We start from the raw sequence: 22,899 nt of genomic DNA on the forward strand, positions 1-22,899 counted from the left end.
GTCACGCCTCCTCCCCACCCTCCTGCTGGCCTCCCCCCTCCCTGGAATGCCTCCTCCCCATCCCTGCTTACTGTGCCGCTGCTTGGCGGTCCAGGAGACCGCCGAGCTGCAGAAGCTGGGCAACAGCACCGGCTGATGCTGGGCTAGCACCGGCGGGAGCCCGGTGGTGTGGCTAGCAGATGTGCCTTATGGCACGTTTGCGACAGTGCTCAGCGGCACGGAGGCGTGCCGCCGAGCACAGGATTGGGCTCTTAGTCTACAGCTTCGGTGTCTGTTTATAAACATATGGGAAATGTTGCTAATGACTATCCCATACTTTTTCAAAAGAAAGAAGGGTTATCCCATTATCCCACTGCCTCCTGCATATACTATTATAATAAGAGGGGTCATATTGGGTTCAGTGAAATAAGTTGGATAAGCCAATTGGGGACAGGATTATTCACAATCGCTTTAGAACTATCATTATCTTGCTAAGTGGGTTCAAATAGCATCACTTCTCCCTGCCACAAGGAGTTTAGGATTGCAGTCCCAAAGGTTTCTGACAGAATTTTAAGAAACTCATTTTGCTGTGTTCTGTTAAGTAACATGTTATTATTTTATTCAGTTTATTTCATAGAAAATAATTCTGATTTTAAGTGGTCTAGATTTGAGGGTACATTATAGACCACAGGTGTTCAACCTTTTAACTTTATGGCTTCAGGACCTTTAACAATCTCACAGATGACAAGCTGCACCTGCTAAAATTCTCTCTTCTACTCTTTTGTTAAAGGTCCAGGATCCATAAAGTTGAAAGATTGGTCACCCCTGTTACATAGACAAAGGATTCTCACAGCTTTATTTGTGAAAAGATGTTGTAGTTAAGATGGCTTACTTAAGAAGAGGTTAGAGGCCCATCTATTCCACTTTCTTATTTCCCACAGTTGTCGCTAGAAAGCCCCCAAGCTGCAGATGAAGGTATACCCCTTTTCCACTGTAGCTCCCTTGCAACTGGTATTCAGAGATGCACTGACTCTAAATCTGGAAGTAGCATATAGTCATCATGACTAGCAATCAGTAACAGACAGCCAGACAATCAGTGACATGAACTTGTCTAATCCCCTTTAAAGTAATTTAAACCAATGGCTATCACCACATCTTGTGGCAATGAATACCATGGATTGATTGTGTGCTCAGTGAAAAAGCACTTCCATCTGTCCATTCTAAATCTCCCACCAGTAATTTCAGCGTACACGAAGCTCACTCTTCTACAGTTCTCGGATGTAGATAATAGCGGCATCCAGCATACAAGGGTTATACAGGGCCCAGTTCTAAATTGGGCCAGCGCTGGTGCTGATCCCTAACGCTGGCACTGGGTGCTGTAAACATGCCATAAAGCACGTTTATAGCACACTGTGAGCAGGAAACACTGGCACTGACCTTGCGCCAATCAGGCACCGGGCCCTGCGCTAGCATGAAGAGGACGTGCCACTACTGGGGGTAAGTGCTATTGCCGGGCGGTGATGCGGTCTTTGGGGAAGGGTAGAAGCAGGCTTCCCAGTGCCTGCTAGTTACAGTGGTAGCCACTTTGGCACCGATGCTCCAGCGAGCTCCAGAAAGCTCAGGATTGGGCTGCTCGAAAGTAACCTCCGGTAGGCTGTTAAGAATGAAGGAAAACAATTATATTATGCACAAAAGTTACTTACTATACAACACTACTTCTCAACGTAATCACCACCCAAATCGTTGTAAGGGCTTCTGTATGCCCTCATCAAAGAACGCAGACTTCGTTCGCTGTTTTTTGTGAATGTCGATGAGATTTTTGGGCACTCACCTTGCACAAAACTTGTGATGGTCTAGTTTCTTATAGAACCATCGTGTGTGCTCCCTACATTATTTCTGAACTTGCCATTGAATTCCCTCGAATTTCATGGACAATTGAAAATTCAGAAATTGTAAACCGACAGCACTCGCGAATCGCTTTGTCAACTTGTTCAACTAGATCATCTGACACCACTGTGGCAGGGGAGTACCAGGTACGTTGTAGGGAGCATACATGACTGTTTTGTATGAAACTGTAGCTAAGAAACTAGGCTATCACAAGTTTGGGCAAGTGGGTGCCCAGAACCTTACCAATCTGGAACCAGATTGGTTGGTTCAGAGTGATACAATTTTCAAATAAATGTGAAATCGCCTGGTTTACTTGATACTTTTTTCTTTGGTAAGGGGGTTAATTTTCACACACTTACTATTGTAAATAATAACCAGTGACAAACACCAAAGAGCAGAAGCAGAAAGATTTTTTTTTTCCATGTTTTATCTTTATTCAAGATATTTTTCATTGTCTTTTCATTACTCGCAAATCCATGGCTTCCACAATGCCTTCAAACCCTTATGGTAATAAGAAAACATTCACCACTTGCTTATCAAATTAATGTTATAAAAAAGAAAATGCAACTGCTATGTTTTTAATCTGATCAAATTAATTTTCTGATTTTATTGGATTTATGTCATTTGTATCCCTCCTCACAACCCTGGCATACAAGCAAGTGGTAATCTAAGGTAATTCACACATTACAAGGAAATCACTGTATAGATTGCAAATGCCTCGTGCAGTTTTTCCCCCAAGCTTACAAATATTGTGAACAGAGAAACTCATACACCTGTTCCAATGGGAAATACATGTGAACACAGTTCCTTCTTTCATCTTTTCCTCATAACATGAGAAGCAGCCCTTGTAGCACACTTCCTTCAGTGGTAACAATGGACTGCAGAGTGTTCTCTTTTGTTTTAGGGCTTGTTTGCTTTTGGTCTTAGGTAAATGCATGTTGGAAAGACATTGCCAATAAGCATTATGTACAGCCACCAAGACTTTAAAAAGTTTACAAAGTACAAGGAACTTTTTGTTTTGAAACTTCAAAATAACCCCAAGTATTGCCAAATTCTTGTTACATCTTCCAACATGCTTCACTTGCATACTGTAACATTGTATACGTGCAACCCTATGCATACTGTACATTCCCCCCCCCCCCCCCGCTGATGCAGCCACACCAATGGGGAGTATGCTGCAACCCACAGGGGACTTTTGAATCCTGGAGGTCTCTTAGAGGAAAGGGAATATTTTGTTCCTTTTCCCTGGCTTAAGCCTCCACTGCCCCAATGGGCCCATTTGGATCAGCACCAGGTATTTCACTTGCACAAGTCCAAGTGGACGTGAGTAGATGGATCAAGGCTGGAAAGGGGTATAGGATATCAGCGGAGCAACTGCTGCTAATAGCTGCCTCCTTTCCACCATCAACTCTCCCTGATCCCCAACTTACCAGCACCTGGGCTTCCACAGAGGCTGCTGTCACCTGGCCGCCTCTGGTTAATATTTGCAGCGGTGGCCAGGCTGCTCTGTGGTACATTACGTTTTGCGACAGTTGCAAAACACACTGTGCTCCAGAATATGAGTTCTGGCAATGCAGCAAGCCCACAAGATTGGGCCATAAGTCTCATTGAACACAGTAGGCCTCAGTTAACCTGCATAGGATTTTGCTGTTAATAAGTTATTTGTTTTGACTCCTTGGTACACACACACACACACACACAATCCAGCCGCTCTTATTTTAGTTTGACATACTGTACAGTGGAGACAGGTGCCATTGATCCATTTGTAGAGTAATAAAATTCTACATAATGGGAAGTTGTTCTTTCCAAAGAGGATAAGCAGATTTATTAACCACTGAATCACAGCAAAGAACAGAGAATATAGGTAGTGTACTATGCAAGCCAACATAATAAACTTGGATCATAGGTCGCATGCAAGATTCAGAAGAATAGTGTTGATTACTTAAAAAATGAGGATTTTTGTAGTCACATAGCTAGGAGATGCGAGAGTTGATTAATAATGTGGTATGGACTAGTTCACTTGTTACTTCCCATGGTGAGATAGTAGGGTCTGTAGAGCAGAGAGAAGAGTGATATCCATTTGAGATTTCTCCCCAGAAAGTAATTGGTAAATAGACGCAGGAAAAATGTTGATCTGGATCCCACTCAACTCTTAAGCTTCCAGCGGGAATCAGAAGGCATCTTGTACTTTTATTTTCTTATGAAAACAAATGTCTCCCATGAAGAAAACTGTTTCACTTACTCTGTCCTGATGAATTTTTCATTCATTTGTTCCTCAGGCCAGTTTTGGTCAGTTTCAGCTGATTTTCTTCACTGAAAAACAAAACTTAATTCAGTGAGATGAACCAACTAGCACTTCAGTGACAGATTTCAAAGACATAGCAATTAGTTAGACTATCATTAGCCCAATATATCAGACATGGTCTTGATATAAGTCATCCATTGGAAGGGGTTCCCACTTACCCAATCCTCCTTACCCATGGAGGATAGGCTCTTCCTCCATGATAGAGGACTGGGAGTCCAGTAAAGTCCTCAATATGTTCAAATTCCCTCCTAGTGAATAGGACTGGGAAAGAATATTTTTAGGCTCCGATTGTCAACTTGTGTGTGTGTGTGTGTGTGTGTGTGTGTGTGTGTGTGTGTTCCCAGCCAAGGCCTTTGTAGCACCATATTTTAAGTGGGGAGACAAGTATGCCTTTTCCCTGTTTCCCACAGAATGGGCAGGTTGCATTTTTGGTACTTGGTGCGCCTGGCTAGCCCCAACCACCCTACCCCCCCCCTTTCAAAGCACCAGCTTTGCTCTCCCACACAGCAGGAAACAAACTTCTGTGACACGCTTAGCCAGTTCAGATGGTTTTCAGAGCAACACGCTTCAATTTTACCATAGCAATTGGCCCTTCTGATACTTCTGAAGTGACTAGCTGCTCCAGTTGGAACTCCCACAGCCCCATTAGATTGACTGGAGGGCTGAATAGTCCATCTGAGTAACTGGTGTACACTCTATCATCCATTCGCTCCCAGTTCCATCTCAGTCTCCTCTTGACCCAGTCATTCTGCCATAGATTGTAACCAAGGAGGTTTCAGAGACTGGCTATGTTTTCCACAGCTGTTCCAAGAAAAAAGTAGTAGAAACAAAAGATGGGACACAATAGCAGATCCCATGGCCACTCTTGCTGCAAAAATAAATAGTCCCATAGCCACAACAGGTCAGCTTTTCATTTCTTCTTTAAAGGGAGGGTTGGGGTGAAGCTGCTTTTCTAGTGACAGTGATCAAAGGAAGTACAGGAAAAAGAAGAAACTCCTTTTATGTTTTATTCTTTTTCTTTCATCTCCATCCTTGAGAATAGCTTTCAGCTCTCGGGGAATCCTCACAAGCTCTTAGGGGAGGGGGACGAGGAGCTAGTGATAGTTCTCATGTTGCATGTTTGAGGATTCTTCTAGTCCAGGGGTGTCAAACTCATTTCATATGGAGGACCACATAGCATTCATGATGCCTGCTGAGGGCCGGAAGTGATGTCATTAGGCAAGAAGTGATGTCATTAAACAAGTCATAACCAAAAATAAACACTTTTTTCTCACTTAGAAACTCATTAGCTGCAAATAACAAAAGAGAAAATATACGAATCTTGATCATATTTCAAGATATGGGAGAGCCCAATTTTCATGTGGGCTGCCCTTTCAGCAGTAACACCTCAGCACTACTCAGCAGCTGAAAGCCTGAGGGTCATATAAAAAGCTTCCACAGGCCGCATCTGGCCCCCGGGCCTTATGTTTGACACCCCTGTTCTAATCTCTGTTCAAGCCTGATTCTTCTGAAGAATGGAAGCTTTCAGAGAAAGACATTGCGCAATCTGAGCCAAATAGGAATATCTCTCCACTTATACCCACGTCTTTTCATTCTATTCAGTTAGAATCTGTCACTCCCAATCCAAGCACTTCTCAGCCAGCCCTGCCTGGAGGAGCAGGTATTCCCTCTGTTTGAGACCTGAATCTCCTTGGTTCGCTTTCTGGAGTTCTTTGATGAAACAGTTAAGGAAAAAAACTAACCACTCCAGTCAAGGCTAGAATCCCTCACCATTAGCTAACACATGTTACATGTTTTCTTGCCCTAGAAATAATAAAGTATTCAAGTGACACCTTCTAAAAGGTTGTAAAGCATAGCTGATATTATGACAAGCTATGCAGTTCTGTTGACTCTGCCATTGTTTTTCAAACCTTTCTGGTCAACTCATCTGAAGAACTTCCTGACAGCTGCCACGGAACCATGATATCGTTTGTGCAGTCAGGGGCCAGAACTGTTGAACTCACTGCCCTGCTTACACCTTAAACACATCCAATACTATTTTAAATCTGTGCATTGTTGGGGAACATTGGTAATAATGGTAATTGTCTTTCACAGAAGCTTTTTACTAATTACAAAACTCGTTGCTGATACGATTTTGCTAATCACATGGGAGGAGCAGTAATCGTATTCAAAGGCCCTCCTCCATTACTACAGTATTCATTGATGTAGGCCACTTGCACAAGTAATTATTTGCCAGAGGCAGCTGACTGAATTATTTGAACCAGTTCTTATTCAGGATTCTCAAAGATCTACCTTCATGGAAGAGCTACATTGATAAAAACATATAAAAATGTTTAAGGAATTGATATTCCTGCTCTTTGCAATTTTTTTGCTTCTCCAGATAATCTTTTAAAGATGATACCTTGCTGAGCAGTGTGTGGGTCCAGGGAAATTACTTGTGAGTGAAATGACCCATTCTGTTGTGCTGACCAATCAATAGTAACAAAGTCCTTACCAGGGGATTTATTCTGGTTTCCATGAGAACAGAATTTTGCCCATTGCATTTCTTAACTCTGTTACAAATCAGGGTAAGTGTTTTTTCAGATGAGAACCTGTGGCCAAAACCTTTCCAGTGGTACTGTGTGGTGTGAGTGCCTAGTAGAATATCTTGGGTAAAGGCAAACAATCCCTTGAAATTATGATCTATATTGGTGTATGATAATTTACAATACCGTGGTTAACAAAGTGATAAATTAGACTGTGGTCTTCACAGGCTGAAAGATGAGTCCTAAGTGATCTGAGAGTAATTGAGGCTACAATCCTAAACACACTTACAAGGGTGTAAATTCCATTGATTTTAGTAGGCCTTCTGACTAAAATATGGTTAAGATCATGCTGTACATCAATTGCATCTCTTACTGTCTTCATTACATACATGCCTGGAGAACCAATCCATCAGTGGCATTAGGTATTATCCGCCAAACACATTGGCAAAAGACTACTGCAGCTTCAGAGAAAATAAAATTCCTTTTCTTTTTCTGTGCTGCTTTGCCAATAGCAAAAGTTACAGAGTTCCTTGTACTTTAAAAAATAGTAATAAAAGAAAAATCTGCTCCCAGCGACTGCTTTAAATTTTAATTAGGTTGTTGTTGACATTGATTGCCCTTGCAAAAAGCAGTGAAGCTGCAGGTCCCTGTTACAGACAAGTTCCCTCGTAAAGAAGTTTGCAAAGGATGCTGGGAATTTTGTTTATTTTTACTTATGGCTTGGGAGTTTAAATACCTCAAGCTCTATCTCCATTAATTTCTTTAGGACAGGGGTGTCAAACTCGTTTCAAACCAAGGGCCGAACAGCATTCATGATGCCTGCTGAGTGCCGGAAGCAATGTCTTTAGGCAGGAAATGATGTCATTAAGCAGGTCATAACCAAAAATAAGCACCTTTTCTCTCTTAGGAACTTATTAGCTGCAAATGACAGAAGACAAAATATGCAAATCTTGATCATATTTCAAGATATGGGAGAACCCAATTTTCATGTGGGCTACCCTTTCAGAAGTAACATCTCAGCACTGCTCAGCAGATGAGAGCCTGAGGGCCAGATAAAAAGCTTCCGTGGGCCACATCCGGCCCCCGGGCCTTATGTTTGACACCCCTGCTTTAGGATATGCATTAGAAAAAAACTCTGTGGATCAGACTTCATTGAAGCAGGGCCAGAGGTGGCATTGTATTGGTATGTTGGGTGAACAGCCAGGACTTAGGTTCCTGCAGGAAGAGGACATTAAACAGAGAAATTTAATATTTTCATTTTTGCAACTCCGCCAAAGCAGTTTGTTACTAATTAGCACTACAGAGTTAAAAGACTTCCAGTACTTGGCAACTAACACACCTTCCAACGTTTTAAAAATAAAAAACGCTGTCTATTATGGCTGTTGTGATTGAGTTTTTTCACAATCTAATATAAAAGTAACTTTAGTAACTTCTAGAAACGCTAGAAGCTTGATGGTTTGGCAGTGGCACCAATACAGCAGTTAGATAAACCTATAATACAGGTATTTTTTCTTGGTCCTCAGATTTCTCCTTAGACTTTATTCAAGGCAGTTTACGTAGGCAGGCAAATTTAAATCCCCATAGGGATTTTTACAATTTGAAAGAAGGTTTCTATCTTTCAAGAAACCACAAAATTCAGATGTTTCATTCTTGATCTGGTTGCACATTCTGGCCTCCATCCTCCCACGCTCAGAGCAGATGGAATAGCTCGGCTCAGCTTGTCAGCTGCTTCAAGGTCGCACGGTGCCAGTGGCCTCGAACTGGCGACCTTCGGATGTTATCTTCAGGCAAATGGAGGCTCAACCCTCTAGACCAGACCTCCTGCCTGTATTACCTGTAAGGTAATACATATACCTTAGTGTGGTGCTGGAGCTGGTTCTAGATTACCAGATAATGTCTTTGACATAAAAAGTGATATCTTAGGCCTTCTTACAAAAGATACCCTTCATAAGGTAGCATAGTATAATTGACTGTGTAGCTAGGTGTCAAAAATCACTGTTGTCTTTACATGGGCTTTCCACTTTCCTAGATATTTATTGAGGCCACATATTACAGAGGCAACCAGCAGTCATTTCCACAATCCCTGCTGTTCATTTCTCAGCCAACTGAGTCTCAGGAATTCCTGCAATTGTCTCTATGTACCTAACAGTTCATACCAACATTTCTCCATGTAATGGAGCTACACATGAAGAAAATAAATTGTGTGTGTGTGTGTGTGTGTGTGCGCGTGCGCGTGTGGTGGCGGCGGCCCTTAGTTGTTATGTCTGACAGCTGTCATGCCTGACAAATATGGGGTGCCTGGAAATAAATAAAATTTAAACAGAGCGTTCTCAGAGCAGTTTCCTTACCAAAGGAATGAGACAATTCCAAAGGGCTCACAGTCTAAAACAGGAGGTAACTTTCCTTTGATAGCCTTCCATTTCACCCAGCAGTCAAACAAAACTCATGAGCTGGACAGCACAACTATTTCCTAGCACAGGATGGTTTCCAAGGAGGTCAGATACATACTTATGAGATAAGTAAATACATTCAGATTTGGTTACCTTGAAAGCAACATTTGTGTTACTACTGGAATGAAGATTTGAGAACATATCTGAAAAATATCAGATGGTTTGCTAGTTGTACTCGCATTGCTACAATGCAATACACATTGTTACATAACAACCATTTAGATGTTATAGATCTTAGTGGAAATTTGATAGATTAATAAAAACATTTTTAAAAAATCCCAATTACCCTGGAATACCTTCCATCCTGATTTGAAGATACCTTTTACTTCATTGAAGTGCAAAGTTTGCAATTTAACAGTAGCAAAACAAGCCTCAGGCTAAACCACTTCTTGAGTTTGGAGTTTCTTTACTTAGGGATCATTTCTGTCTCTCTTCCTCTCATACCTGCCCTCTTAGCATGGTGGGCAGGAATGAAAGGTCAGGTTTTAGACACGCAACATTCCTTTTAATCATGGAATGTCTGCAGTGGAACAATAATTCCTTGCTGCACACCACCCTCTGCTGCATTTGCTGCTTTATTAAGCATGCATGAAGAACAAGGATTCACTCCTGCAGGGTCCTGCTCCAGTACACACCTGCCAAATAAAGTTGTGGGTTTCTGTCTGTTCTGGTTTTGCCCTTCAAACACTGCGCCAGACTTTTTCCTGACAAAGTAACAGATTGATTGGGAAGCTGAAAGCCTGGAATCTACAGCATTGTCTGGTGGTCCTACTGGTGCCTGAGGCTTTTAGTATCTTGTTGTGAGCATAGTTTCACTATTGTCATTTTATTTATTTATTTATTTAAAATGTTTCTATCTCACCTCTCCGTACAAAATTTTCAAGGCAACCAACAACAGCAATGAAAAACAGTAATTTGATTACTGATTAAGGGCCCAATTCAGAGCCCTGCACACCTGCTCACAGCCAGCACACACTGATGCAAACATGCCGTAAGGCCCAGTGGCGGAGGTTACCACAGACCCAGCGCCAGAGCTAACCCGTGCAACTTATTGTTGCGATTGCATTTTAAAATTTGTTGTAAGCTGCCTTGGGGGTCCTTTAAATGAGACTGAAAGGTGACATATACGTGTTTTAAATAAATACATTTTCAAGCATGTCCTTTTTATATAAAAAAATTAAAGAAACACAAAGCATGTTGATTAAGCATACTTTTACGAAATCTATCAAATGTATATGTGACTGTAATTGCAGAGTTTGAACATTGTGGTTGTAGGATGCAGAGAGCATTTTTTAGTGCAGAATTCTAAAGCCTTCTCATTTAAAAGATAAACTTGTAGTGGCATAATTACAACAATGGGGATAGTACTTGGTAGCCACTTGACAGAATCATTTTCTGTCAAAATTCCTCTGATCCACAGCGTGTTGTTCCTGTGTTGTTTTTTGAAAGCAAAAAGTTGACATACTTTTTGTGCATCACTAGAGGCTACAGAATTGGGCAGGCGGCCCTCTGGACCTTCTAGATTTCTACTTTGTACAGCTTCTTTAATTGTTACCCTCTATATAGATGGTGGCATTCCATGCAGAAAATTACTTTCCACCACTTCCCGGATGTGATGGTAGTAGTGGAAATTTTGTTTATGAGCTCATTTGGACCTAGATCCCAGGCCACAGTGAGTAGGTATAGGCAGATTGTTCCACATTATAGTTGGTACATACGAAGAACATATAAGGCATGGGACACTATGCTATGCTGATGAATGTGCAGCTGGTCAACCTAAGGGTAGGGTTTTCAGTTGTGGTGACAGCATCTGCCCACTGTTAGGCAGGCTTTGAAGACAAATCTTTACTGATGGCCATTTTTGTTACATGTTCTCTCTAAATGTGCTTCTATTTGCTTCTGTCTTATAATATGTGATTGTTTGGCTTATTTACATGATATTTATATCGTATTTATGTAATTGCTGGCACAACCCTATTGTGCTTTTGCACTGGCAGTGAGTGCTCCACTGGAGCAGACTGCTGCAAAGCACATTGCAGCAATGTTGGAGTTGGCGGGAAGGCCTGTGCCGTCCCACCAGCACAGGACCCAGCACATGCCAGAGCAGGTAAGCTCTGTGCTGAGCAGTGGAGGAATGGGGAGAGAGGTGAAACAAAGCAGGGGGCAGGAGTGGCTGGGAGTGGGAGGGGTTGGCAGTGCTGGCATGCACCATATACTATCCTCCTCTTCTTGGGCCAGACCTGCCAACATGGATCCACTCAGATGTGCACCAGAGATTTAACAGGCAGAGATCTGAGTAGACCCATTGAACAGCTGGGCTTTCCCCGGGCAAGGGAACAAATGTCCCCTTACCTCGAGACGACTTATAGACTGCAAAAGTCTGTGCAAGCCGCAGTGGCCCTTCTGTGTGGCGCTGGGGAATTTCAATAGAATTAAACTGTCCTCTTGATAGTTAACTATGAGTCCTGATTATATTTTCATAGATTGTAGAAAAGCAGGATATATAAACATTTAGAAGAGTCCATATGACACAGACAGTGTTGCCACAGCTGCTCTGCTGCAGAGTTTTGTGCTCCTGTTCTTTAAGCAATATCTTGTGCTGGACGCTGTCCTACATGCCATTTTGCTAGTGCCACTGTATTTTAGGCACATATGTACTACTGCTATTGAACATCTGTTTAGTGTCAACTCAGTGCTATACAGAGCACAGAGATGATCTGGTCTCTAGAGGGCCAGTGGCCCTTACTACACCTGTGTCTTGTGACATGAAAAGCTACCCTCAGTGAGGTATCTGCAAAATCACACCTAAATCACTGCACCTTCCTTCTAGAGACAAACCCATCTAGTGAGTCTCTCTAGGGAAACATGAATGCTTCACTTTTTGTGTGTGTGATTTTTTCCGTTTGGATTTTAAATTGATCTGGCATGGAATAAATTCATGAAAGATTCTTGCTCTGTTTTTCAAAGAAAGGAAGACTCTGGTAGCACGTTGCCCAGCGAACGCAGCTTGTCATTGCCTGTTGATGCCACTGAAATGGAGCACCATACAATGTTTTTAAAACATAAGGAAAGCATCTCCTGCCAGTGTAGCAAGATATTGTACACTCGACAAAGCGAGGTTTTCATTTTTAAAAAATTGTGTTATGATCTGTCTTTATTTGCTTATGTGCGTGGGAAAATTCCCCCAACGTAAGCTAGTGCAGTCATAGTAATGAGATGCCACTCATCTTTCTGTAGATTCTATTAATTTATGCAGGTCCTATTGCTCTTCAGCATATAGCCTGCTGGTTGCTAGGCAACCAGAAGAGAAATAGTGCGCATGCTTTTTATTTTTGGTAGATCTCTCACTTATTTTTTTAAAGATATATATGAAACTGAGAGTATTGATAAAAACCAGGATTCCATATTCATAAACAACAATTTGCTTTTGTCATACCCAGAGTTTCAACCACCAAAGAGATTTTTATTAGAAAAGGACTGCTTTTTAGTTGTGGCTTTTTTTTTTATACTGAATTCGCTTATACTGTACACACCCACAAAGGGACAAAGAGATGGAATCCTTCTGTGAAAAGGAGGAGTCAGGTGTAAAACTATTGCTGTTCTAGGAATGTAAGCAAGATAGTCTGCTGTGTAATTTGCACATCCTTGTTCTCCTCCCAATGCTTCATTAATGCCATTATAAGTGAGTACTCTTTAGTTAGTCCAGATTCCTCCAGCAAAGGGTTCTATTGGTAATACTGCATACATTGAATATTCTTAATTAAAATTCATAAGTATCTTATTTTCAAAAATGCTTTCTACTGCATTTTATTTATCCACAATTACAAATTGTAATTTGTATTTTTGTGTTCACCTGCAAAATGCCCACAACTTGAATATCTGCAGTTCAAGCTCCGACCAGTTTTGACCATTCTCAAGCACCTCCCCCCCATTTCTTTTCTGTTTCATACTACTTGTATGCCACATTTTATCCATAATGGTTTCAGTGGTTTGCAATAATACAATCAGATGTATAGATTAATTATCATGCTCTCTCTTTTTTGGGGGGGAGGAGGGATATCAGGTGCTGGCATCAAATGAATCACACTCATGTCCAGCTGCCATGACTTTGCTCCCCTCAAAGTCTATGGCACCAAAAGAGGCTGTCTGAGCAGGCCTTTTCCCCAGTCTGGTGGGTGCTACTGATGCCCTTGTTGCTTCTGCAACTACTGCTGCTGCATTAACAACTCCCAGCCCTCAGACCTCTAATGGGGAGCAGATGTTGGAAGCACTGGGAAGGACAGTAATGCATAGAGTCTTCTTCACAGTCCTGTTGATGTTGCTGCCTACCAGGTCTGGAACAATGACCGCAAACTATCACCACCATCCATCCCCCCCATAGGGTATGACGTCTATGCTCAGTAGCCAGGTGTGTTCAGGCTTGATAGAAGCAGTTTCCATCCTGCCATCTAAGTGCCATAACTCTCAGCTATACGCCTTTCAAATGTAGTTTCAAAAGGGGGGGGTCAAAGTTCTTTGCACTCCCCAGTCCCAGGTGTTACTGCTGTTACTACTGCTGGTACCATTGGTCTGGGCATATAGCATCAACTGTCAGGAGCCAGTTGTTTTAATCTAATTCACACATGCAGGTTCACGTGTCTGCATGTGAGTGGCTCAAGTGCATTGTTCTCCTTAAAGCTCAGAACTCACCTGCAAGATGCCAGCCTAAAGAAGGGCCATTGGAAAGTTTCCCTGAGCAGTAGTTAGGCTGTGAAGTCCCTCATGCCCAGGCTCATGTTACATGTAATCTGTAGTTTGTATTACCTCTGTAAACGTGGATGGAAGCTGGAGAATTGCCAATGAAATACATGACTTATGAGCACATGCTGCCAAAGTAGGAAAATGTTCAACTTACAGTTCGGCTCTCTATCACATTGTGGCTCATTAACAGTATACAGCTTCTGGACAATTTGAGTGTGACTCTTCACCTTCAGAATGAGGTTTGTTTCTGTGAAGGCACAAATTCAAGATACCACACTTTCTAGCAGTTACAGACCTGGCCCCTGGGGCACAGGTCCGCAGTGCTGCACCCCCACATAATGCCACTCCCCCGTCTTCCAGCCACACGGAGCCTCATGTGGTGTTCAGGACTGCTTCAAAAGCCTTCTGAGACTTCCAGAGCACTCTTAAACAGTTTCTAGAAGTACTGCTTAAGAGTGCTCTGGAGTTCTCAGAAGGATTTTGGAGCAGTCCCGATTGCTACACAGGGCTTCACCAGCCTGCGGAACAGCTCCCAAGGGGAGGCAGCATGGCGGTGCTACCCCCGCAGGCACAGCACCTGGGACTTTTGCCCTCCCAATCCACCACTGCTTTCTAGATCACAAAACACCCTGAGTCGCCTTTAATAGTCAGAGCAGTAGACATGTTCTAGTTTTTTTCAAAAGCTGTGAACATAAGAATAGCCCCACTGGATCAGGCCATAGGCCCATCTAGTCCAGCTTCCTGTATCTCACAGCGGCCCACCAAATGCCCCAGGGAGCACACTGGCATATAATGGACTGACTTGACAAGTTCCCAAGAAATACTAGGTTTGAATGGGCCGTTTCATTGTTGTTTTTTATCTGGTTAATCTCAGTATTTGCCCTGGTATTGACCTCTGCTTGTGAGGGCATAGCTTGAGAATTCCTGGGGGAGGAAGAATGTACTTAAGAACATAAGAACAGCCCCACTGGATTAAGCCATAGGCCCATCTAGTCCAGCTTCCTATATCTCACAGCAGCCCCACCAAATGCCCCAGGGAGCACACCTGATAACAAGAGACTTGCATCCTGGTACCCTCCCTTGCTTCTGACATAGCCCATTTCTAAAATCAGGAGATTGCACATACACATCATGACTTGTAACCCATAATGGATTTTTCCTCCAGAAACTTGTCCAATCCCCTTTTAAAGGCATCCAGACCAGATGCCGTCACCACATCCTGCGGCAAGGAGTTCCACAGACCGACCACACACTGAGTAAAGAAATACTTTCTTTTGTCTGTCCTAACCCTCCCAACACTCAATTATAGTGGATGTCCCCTGGTTCTGGTGTTATGTGAGAGTGTAAAGAGCATCTCTCTATCCACTTTATCCTTTCCATGCATAATTTTGTATGTCTCAATCATGTCTCCCCTCAGGCGTCTTTTTTCTAGGCTGAAGAGGCTCAAACGCTGTAGCCTTTCCTCATAAGGAAGGTGCCTCAGCCCAGCAATCATCTTAGTTGCCCTCTTTTGCACCTTTTCCATTTCCACTTTATCCTTTTTGAGATGTACTTTCTGCACTCTGTCCCATCTTATTTCACAGCTATGTAATAATAGTGATTTACCTTGTTTTTGTCTTTATTAATAGTTCAGGACGACAGTTAAGTGAAGTCTTCATTCAGCTGCCTTCCAGAAAAGAATATCCAGAGTACTATGAATTAATTAGGAAGCCAGTGGACTTCAAAAAAATAAAGGTGGGCATTTTTTTTCTTTTATACATGAATGTGATTTTCCAGCATTGATCCTAGTCATCATTATTTGTAGTTTACATCCTTGAGCACATTTTAAATATAAAATACTACTCCTTGTGACTCTTCCACCCACTAAATATCTCACTGTCAACAGCTTAAACAAATTCTTGAATACTAGCTAATCTATCAGCAAGACAGCTGGCTGAACTCAGGACATTTGCTAGACATTGGTAACTTATCTGGACTGGACTCTTAAGATTTCAAATAAAGCTTTATTACAGTGACTTTCTTGCAAGTTCAGTTAGATAGAGCACAAAACCAGGAAGAACTTTGGAGAGAGACTTCAGGAGCTGCTGTTGAATATACGTAGAATAATACGAGTTAGGATGCAATCCTGAGCACCCCTTGGGATAACACAAATCCCTTGCCACTGGCTCAGTACTGTCGTGAAAGTGCTGTAAAGCACTATCGCACCAACTTATGAGTCAGGGAGGCTGGCGTGAGGACGTGCACCGGCCTCCCTCCGTCAGACCAGGTAAGTTCGTGCTGGCCTTTCCAGGCTGGCACGGGGTCTGGGGGCATGTGGGGAGGGCCAGAGGGAGGTGGGCTGTGGACAGGTGGTGGGATAGCAGGGGGCAGGGCCAGGATCCACTTATGCTGGATCCTATCACTGTTCCTGGGCAGCCTGGGGCAGCCCCTTGCTGCTTGGATTTGTGCCACCTCTTTATGTGGTGCAGATCCAAGTAACCCCATTAGGGCTGCTACAGCACGACAGGGCGTAAGGGGAAGCACGCCCCCTGGCCCCGAGCTGTGCTGCTTTTGGCCCCAACCCTGTTCTGGATGCAAAGCAGGCCTGATGGCATGCTTGTTCCACAGCAGGTTAGGATTGGGCTGTTAGACACTTACCTTGGACCATTTTGTATAATCTGTTTTCTCCCATTGCACTATGTCTGTGCGGCATAATAGTAACTAATTTTCTTTCTAAGGGAAACATAGCTAGTGTCAGAGATACATTGGCACAAATACTGTGACATATAGTCTTCAGAATTGCTAGTAGTTTGAGGTGTAGGCAGTAGCATATTCACAGGATTATTATATTGAACCTATAGTAGCTTTAAAATGTGTGTGAGAGAGAATTAGCCCTGAACTGGTCACAGAGCTTCTTGTTGCAGTACCCCATTTTCATTCCTCTGTTACTCTTGAAACACTTGAAACTGATATCACTGTGAGGCAGCCATTCAGTACCATCCTCCCCTTCCATTCAGCTTGTAGATAGATTTACTCTTACTTTATCTGAACATGTCTTTTATGTTTGTGATATCTAATTAACCTACATTAATAGCACTTGCTTTTATTTTGGATGTAACTGCATTTGTTGTGCTCAGGATTATACTACATTTATTAACTAATTATCCTGTCTTTTATTTTCTTCCTTTCAATCTTTTAAAAAAACTACTTGCACATTAGGAAAGAATTCGTAATCATAAATATCGGAGTGTTGGTGACTTGGAGAAGGACGTCATGTTGTTGTGTCACAATGCTCAGACTTTCAACTTGGAAGGATCACAGGTCTCATTCAAATTATTTACTTGTTAGCATTAAGGATATTGATGTATGTATTATACATTAAGTAAATTTATACTGCATTCAATCATACAATCATATATTTGAATGATACAGTGAGCATTCAGTCATATGTGTGAACATGTAATTATTTGTGAAAATGTATTTATATGAAATAACATGCTAAAGCCATTTGTGTAGCTTTATGGCCCAGTCTTTTCCAGGGCTGGCCCAGTGTGTGCTGATGTAGCCTTCATTGCATGCTGTAGGCCAGCTGTGGACGAGGCAGGGGTGGAGTGGTAGGTAAGTAAGTAAATGTTACACTTGCTTACTCCACTGTTCCTTAGTCCCAAAGAGGCTCTTTTGTTTGGCTGCTTTGCTGGCTTAAAAGTAGGTCAGTGTGTTGGGGCTGGACCAGGAGTATAACATTTTGGTGCTGTCAGTACTTCGACACACCCCCAGCCCAATTCCTACCCTGATCTTCCCCCTCCCACCCTCAAACGTCCCCCACCACCACCTTACCTGCACTTGTGTGGCATCCCACCTCAGAACACCTCCAGATGTGACCAGAAAGCACTTCCAATATCCACGAGGGGTCTGGGACAAGTTCCCCCTAGGATACTTAGATCCAACTGTAATGCATTTCTTTCTGCTTGAATGTATTAATAAGCAAGAATATAAATTTTAATTAGAATTTCCTATTGATGACTCTAAAAGCATTACAAATAAAAATATTAAAGAATTCAGACAAAAGCCAGTGGTTCTTAGAAAATTGAAAACTAATATATAATACAGACCAGACCTTCATTTTGGGCTGCGTTGTTACCGTTGGGTTTTTTACCTTCATTTAGTGCATGAAAAATTAACATTGACATTCCCTGTAAAATTCATGCAACAAGACTTATGACTTGTAATGGGGGAGAAAAGCCATGCTCTCTGTGGGTTTGCATAGAAAATATCGTTTCATGCTGTGAATTTTTGATGAAGCACAGCTTGCAGTTCTCATGCAGGTTTGCTTTCATGCCACAGATCTACGAAGATTCTATTGTTCTCCAGTCAGTGTTCAAAAGTGCACGGCAGAAGCTTGCCAAAGAAGATGAAAGTGAGGAAGAAAGCAATGAAGAAGAGGAAGATGAGGAAGATGAGTCAGAGTCAGAATGTAAGTCCTTCATTCAAAACTGAGTGAAACAGTACTGATTTGGTACTCAGTCTCTTGTTGGGGTGGAAGGCTCCTTCTTGCTTGCTTGCTTGAGGAAACCAATCCAGTTCTGTTATCTCTCCTGACTTTGTCCTTAGTTCATTGCCACCAACAAAAGCTGTATTTTAGAGAGAGCCCACTTACTGTATTTGTTCAATACTCTTTGAACTCTTTGAAGAGTACGTACACGTAGTCTTTGTTAAATATATTATAAAGATTCCCCCTTCCCAAGCCTTTATTGGAAGACCCAGAAAAGAAAGGGGAAGGAAAGAACTCTTAAAGGAAATGTATTTTCAGTTAATTTCAAACAGAGCAATACAATTTCGTATTGTATTGCCTCCTTTGTAATTGTGTGTTGCTATGTCCCCAAGTCATGGTGAGGAACGCAGATGGGATTCTTTTCAGGAGAGAATGCACGTAACTGCTTAGTTGATATGAAATGGCTGAGAAAATCTAAACATTAATTTTAACCATTAAATTTCTCTGAATTTTTATTCTTTCCAGCCAAATCTGTGAAAGTCAAAATCAAATTGAACAAAAAGGATGAAAAAAACCGGGACAAAGGGAAAGGCAAGAAGCGTCAAAGTCGAGTAAAAGCCAAACCGGTTGTGAGTGATGATGACAGTGATGAGGATCAAGATGAAAATGTAAGTTTTACTTAGAGACACAGTAAATATTTTCACAATGGTTACCTCTGTTATACCTGTACTTGCAATCTTCATTGCAGCAATACCCCTTGTATGCTAATCACCAAGGGTTTTCCCCTTGTGCTGAATGGCTCAGGAAAGTTTCAAAAGTAATTTGTGATATGGCACAGGAAGTGAGCCTTGGGCAGACCTAGGGTTGCTCTTCAGATCCCTGCCAAGTATTTTTAGTGTTACTTCTAAAGACAACCTAAGGTTGCAATCCTGTACACATTTGCATGTGAGTAAGCTTCCTCTTGCTAAAAGAAATTCATTTATTGCACAGTGAGCAAACCACACCTGTAGCCCTTAATATTGTGACAGATGCCATATGCAGTGGTTTAATCATCCTCCAGTGATAACTTGTGACCATTGGCCTGAGGGTCACAGAAGGAAAGGGAGCATATCTGGGTAAAAAAGTTACCCACATCCAGCAGACACAACTGCATGCAGAAGCTAAAGATTGGTGATCTCCACCCATTTTGATTAGAAACTGGCTTCCAGCTTCCAGCCCAATCCTACGGACCATTTATACCAGTGGGACTAGTGTCCTGCTAATATAAAAGGCCATGCAAAGGCATGAAGATCATGCCCAAGGCTGCTGTAGCAGTGGATTTCTGCTGCTGTGGACCATGGATGGCACCAGAGTAGGTGGGCTGACATGGGGCACAGTTCATGGATGAGAGGGCAGAGAGGGGGAGGAACTGGGAGGCATGTCAAGGGCAGGAACGGATGGGTCTGGCAGCAGATCCTATCTGTGGCAGATTTTGCCAGATCCTGTCCCCCATTTTGCAACCTCCCGCTGGCTCTCCTTGAACTTGTGCCAGCAAAATGGCTGGTTACAGGTCCAAGGCGAGCCACAGGCGATCAGCCAGCCTACCATGAGATAAGTTTGTAAAAAAAATTTCTTTACCTCTTCCAGGCTGTCGGATTGACCCCACCCCCAGCATGCAGCATTTGTTCCATTAGCAGGACTGCATGCTATAACATGTTGTGGGGGTGGGAGTAGGATTGAGCTATTAGCCTCTCCAAGCTTTATCTGAGGATTCTTTAAAATCTTGGAAAGAGCAGTCCCATTCCAAAATCTTTTCTGCTAACTCAACCCAGTCTTCATTTTTTCTGCACTTGCCCCCTTCCTTTCCTAAAACTTCCCTTCCAGCAGTTGTATTGAGGTAAGAAACAGAAGAGAGAGCTGTTCCTCATTGAAAAGTCCTTGGAGTCTGGAGTTTGCTAGGGCTCGGGCCCCAGGCGTCCAAACAAATTCTCATTCCCAAGGGACTTTATCGTGAAGAGCTGCTGGACTTATGTATTGCTAGAAGGACCAGTGGCCTGGCTCAGTAAAAGGCAACTTCGTATGAATCCAATAAGCTACTTACTTCTAAGTACATGTGCACACTGTCAGTTCTTTGCATTCCCCCAGTTCTAAAAATTGGCACTCATAGGAACAGGTATCTTCTTTTAGGTCAGCTGTACCAAGTACACAGAAGCCCTGTTGGGGGAAGAATTTCAGCAGCACTATAATTCATGTGTACTGCCACTTATAACGACAGCCTACGCTTAGGCTTGCATATTGTTTATCCACAAACACAGCCACATGTATATAATCTTCTGCTGCTTTCCACAGTTCTCTGGTCTGGGATGAATGCATACAATCCAGAGACATGTCCAGCAGCCCAATCCTAACCTTCCTTCCCAGCTACAATGTAGTGGCGCCAAAATGGCACCTGCTGCATCTGGCATGGAAGGAGAGGTTGCTGGAGGTCTCCTTGAGGAAACGAATCTCCCCTTTCCCCAGGGTAAAAGCCACAGCAGCCGTTATGGGGCTACTTGGGCCTGTACCAGAAAAATCACTGGTACAGACTTGACCAGCCTCATGTCAGTGGATCAGACCTGGGAGGGGGAATAGGAACCAGCAGAAGCCTTTGCCACCATCCACACCGCTACCTGGGCCTGGTCAGCCCACCCCAGCCGTTCTTGCTAGCTTCCTCCCTGCCCTGTTAGACCCCCTTCTCACCCCTCCCTCCCCTGCCCCATTCCACCTCCATGCCACTCAGCACAGTACTTACTGCCCTTGGCACCCAGTGCAACCTCCAAATGGCCATCGCAAAGTGCCTTCCAGTTCCTATATATACTTATATACGCTTTCCTGGGAATAAATCCCACTGAACTCAGTGGAACCTTTTTCTGAATAGACATGCATAGGATTGGGGTGTTTATCTTATTGTAAATGCTTTAACTGCATTTATTCCAGTGGGATTGAATCCCCAGTTTTCTCTGAACAGCACCAAGTTTATTATAGTTTTAAAATATCAATTGTAGTAATTTTCCTGTTTGTCTGTTATATTTTGATAATGACAAAAAACAAACCTTAACCTTTTTCCCCCTCACCTCTTACATCTAGGATCAGTCAGAAGCAAGTGGAAGTGACGATGAGTGATCCGTATGGTCAAGTTTCTTACCTGAAAACCCTTCTTCCCATGTTTCATTTTACACCCAGTGATTCATTTTGTCAAATAGGCATTGGGGTGTTTCTGTATTCACATCATCTATAAACTAGCTTTAGGATAGTGCCAGACAAACATATGATATCATGGTGTAAAAAGGGGGGGGGGGAAATGTAACATACTGTGACCAAATGGGCCTCAAAGATAAAATAACAAAAACAAACAAACAAAAAAGCTTTTGATGGAAAAGAAAACATGGGTTGATAGTATATTTCTATGGGTTGGGTTTAGCTTACTAATGGTTTGACTGTTCCTGGTTTCAATATTTGATTAGGTGCTATCAAGTGGCATCAGAAAGATATAAAAACTATGTCTTTTGTAGCATTGCTAACCAGGAGAAGCCATTAAAAGCAACTGGTGATTTTATTTTTCATCAGGCAGTTTTCAAGGCTTTATTAGTTCTGTATTCGTTTTTACACTGTGGTACATATATGCAATTTTGTTTAATAGCTTCTAAATGTACAGTAGCTAGTCCCTACCCTGTCCTGTCCCATTCATTGCTTCACTTGATGCTCAATGAAAAAGAAATGCTTTCGGAACTGTATACATGAAAAATTTGTGTCTATTCTAAACTTTACTTTTTTCTTGATTTCAAACAGTTGGGTTTAAAAAATGCTATTGAATATTGCAGTCTATATAGTATAATGGATGGCTTCTCTCATCAGATTATCTTTTGTGTTACCAATGTGGTTTGCCACCTTTCCCCAAAGTGTACTTAATCTTTGCTTTCTTTGCACAATGTCTTTGGTTGCAAGTCATAAGCCTGAGGCAAATAAAATTCCAGTAATTTTGAAGGATGTGTAATTAGTGCTTTCTTAACAAAAGAAATGTTGCAGTTTGTTGGACTTTATCTCTGGCCCAGCGCCTCTTGAGGATATCTTGAGGCTACACCCAAGGGCCTCTGTGCTTCTACAGTGGTGCCCATTTGATTACTTCCTTTCTAGGTAATCCTTTGGAGTTTAATAGTTTAATATTAACTTCTAATAGTCACTTACATATTCCCCCAGCAGTTGCAACCACGTAAGGGCAAGAGGATACATTTCATAGAATTCACCAGTGTTTATCCAAGGCAATCCATGATTCATTGCATGAAAAGGAACAAGGGTGACCATGTGCTTCCTCCAACCCACTCCATTCAATGAATGAAACATTACATTTTTGCAAAATATATACATATTGGCCCTCTTTGCTCAATTCTTCTCTCAGAAAGGGTGGTGGGGAGGTATATTGTATGAAAGCTCTTTCTCAGACATTCATTTCTTCTAAAATGAATTTGGGATACATACAGCCCAACACAGGAAGTTCAACATCCAGAATTTCTGCACATGTAAAGG

At 42.3% G+C, this 22,899-nt stretch overlaps 1 protein-coding gene across 4 annotated transcripts in view; it reads left to right on the forward strand.

The window, feature by feature from the left end:
• Window positions 1–22,359, forward strand: part of SMARCA2 (SWI/SNF related, matrix associated, actin dependent regulator of chromatin, subfamily a, member 2) — a 144,483-nt gene extending 122,124 nt beyond the window's left edge. For all 4 annotated transcript variants that reach the window (XM_066617545.1, XM_066617543.1, XM_066617541.1 and 1 more), the window contains 5 exons: window positions 15,515–15,620; window positions 17,085–17,186; window positions 18,210–18,339; window positions 18,883–19,025; window positions 21,463–22,359. In XM_066617545.1, coding sequence (XP_066473642.1) covers window positions 15,515–15,620; window positions 17,085–17,186; window positions 18,210–18,339; window positions 18,883–19,025; window positions 21,463–21,498 — 517 coding nt within the window. In that variant the 3' untranslated portion in view covers window positions 21,499–22,359. The remainder of the gene's footprint in view (window positions 1–15,514; window positions 15,621–17,084; window positions 17,187–18,209; window positions 18,340–18,882; window positions 19,026–21,462) is intronic.
• Window positions 22,360–22,899: the final 540 nt, after the last annotated feature.

This window comes from Tiliqua scincoides, chromosome 2 (assembly GCF_035046505.1).
Source record: "Tiliqua scincoides isolate rTilSci1 chromosome 2, rTilSci1.hap2, whole genome shotgun sequence".
NCBI classification, from domain to species: Eukaryota; Metazoa; Chordata; class Lepidosauria; order Squamata; family Scincidae; genus Tiliqua; species Tiliqua scincoides.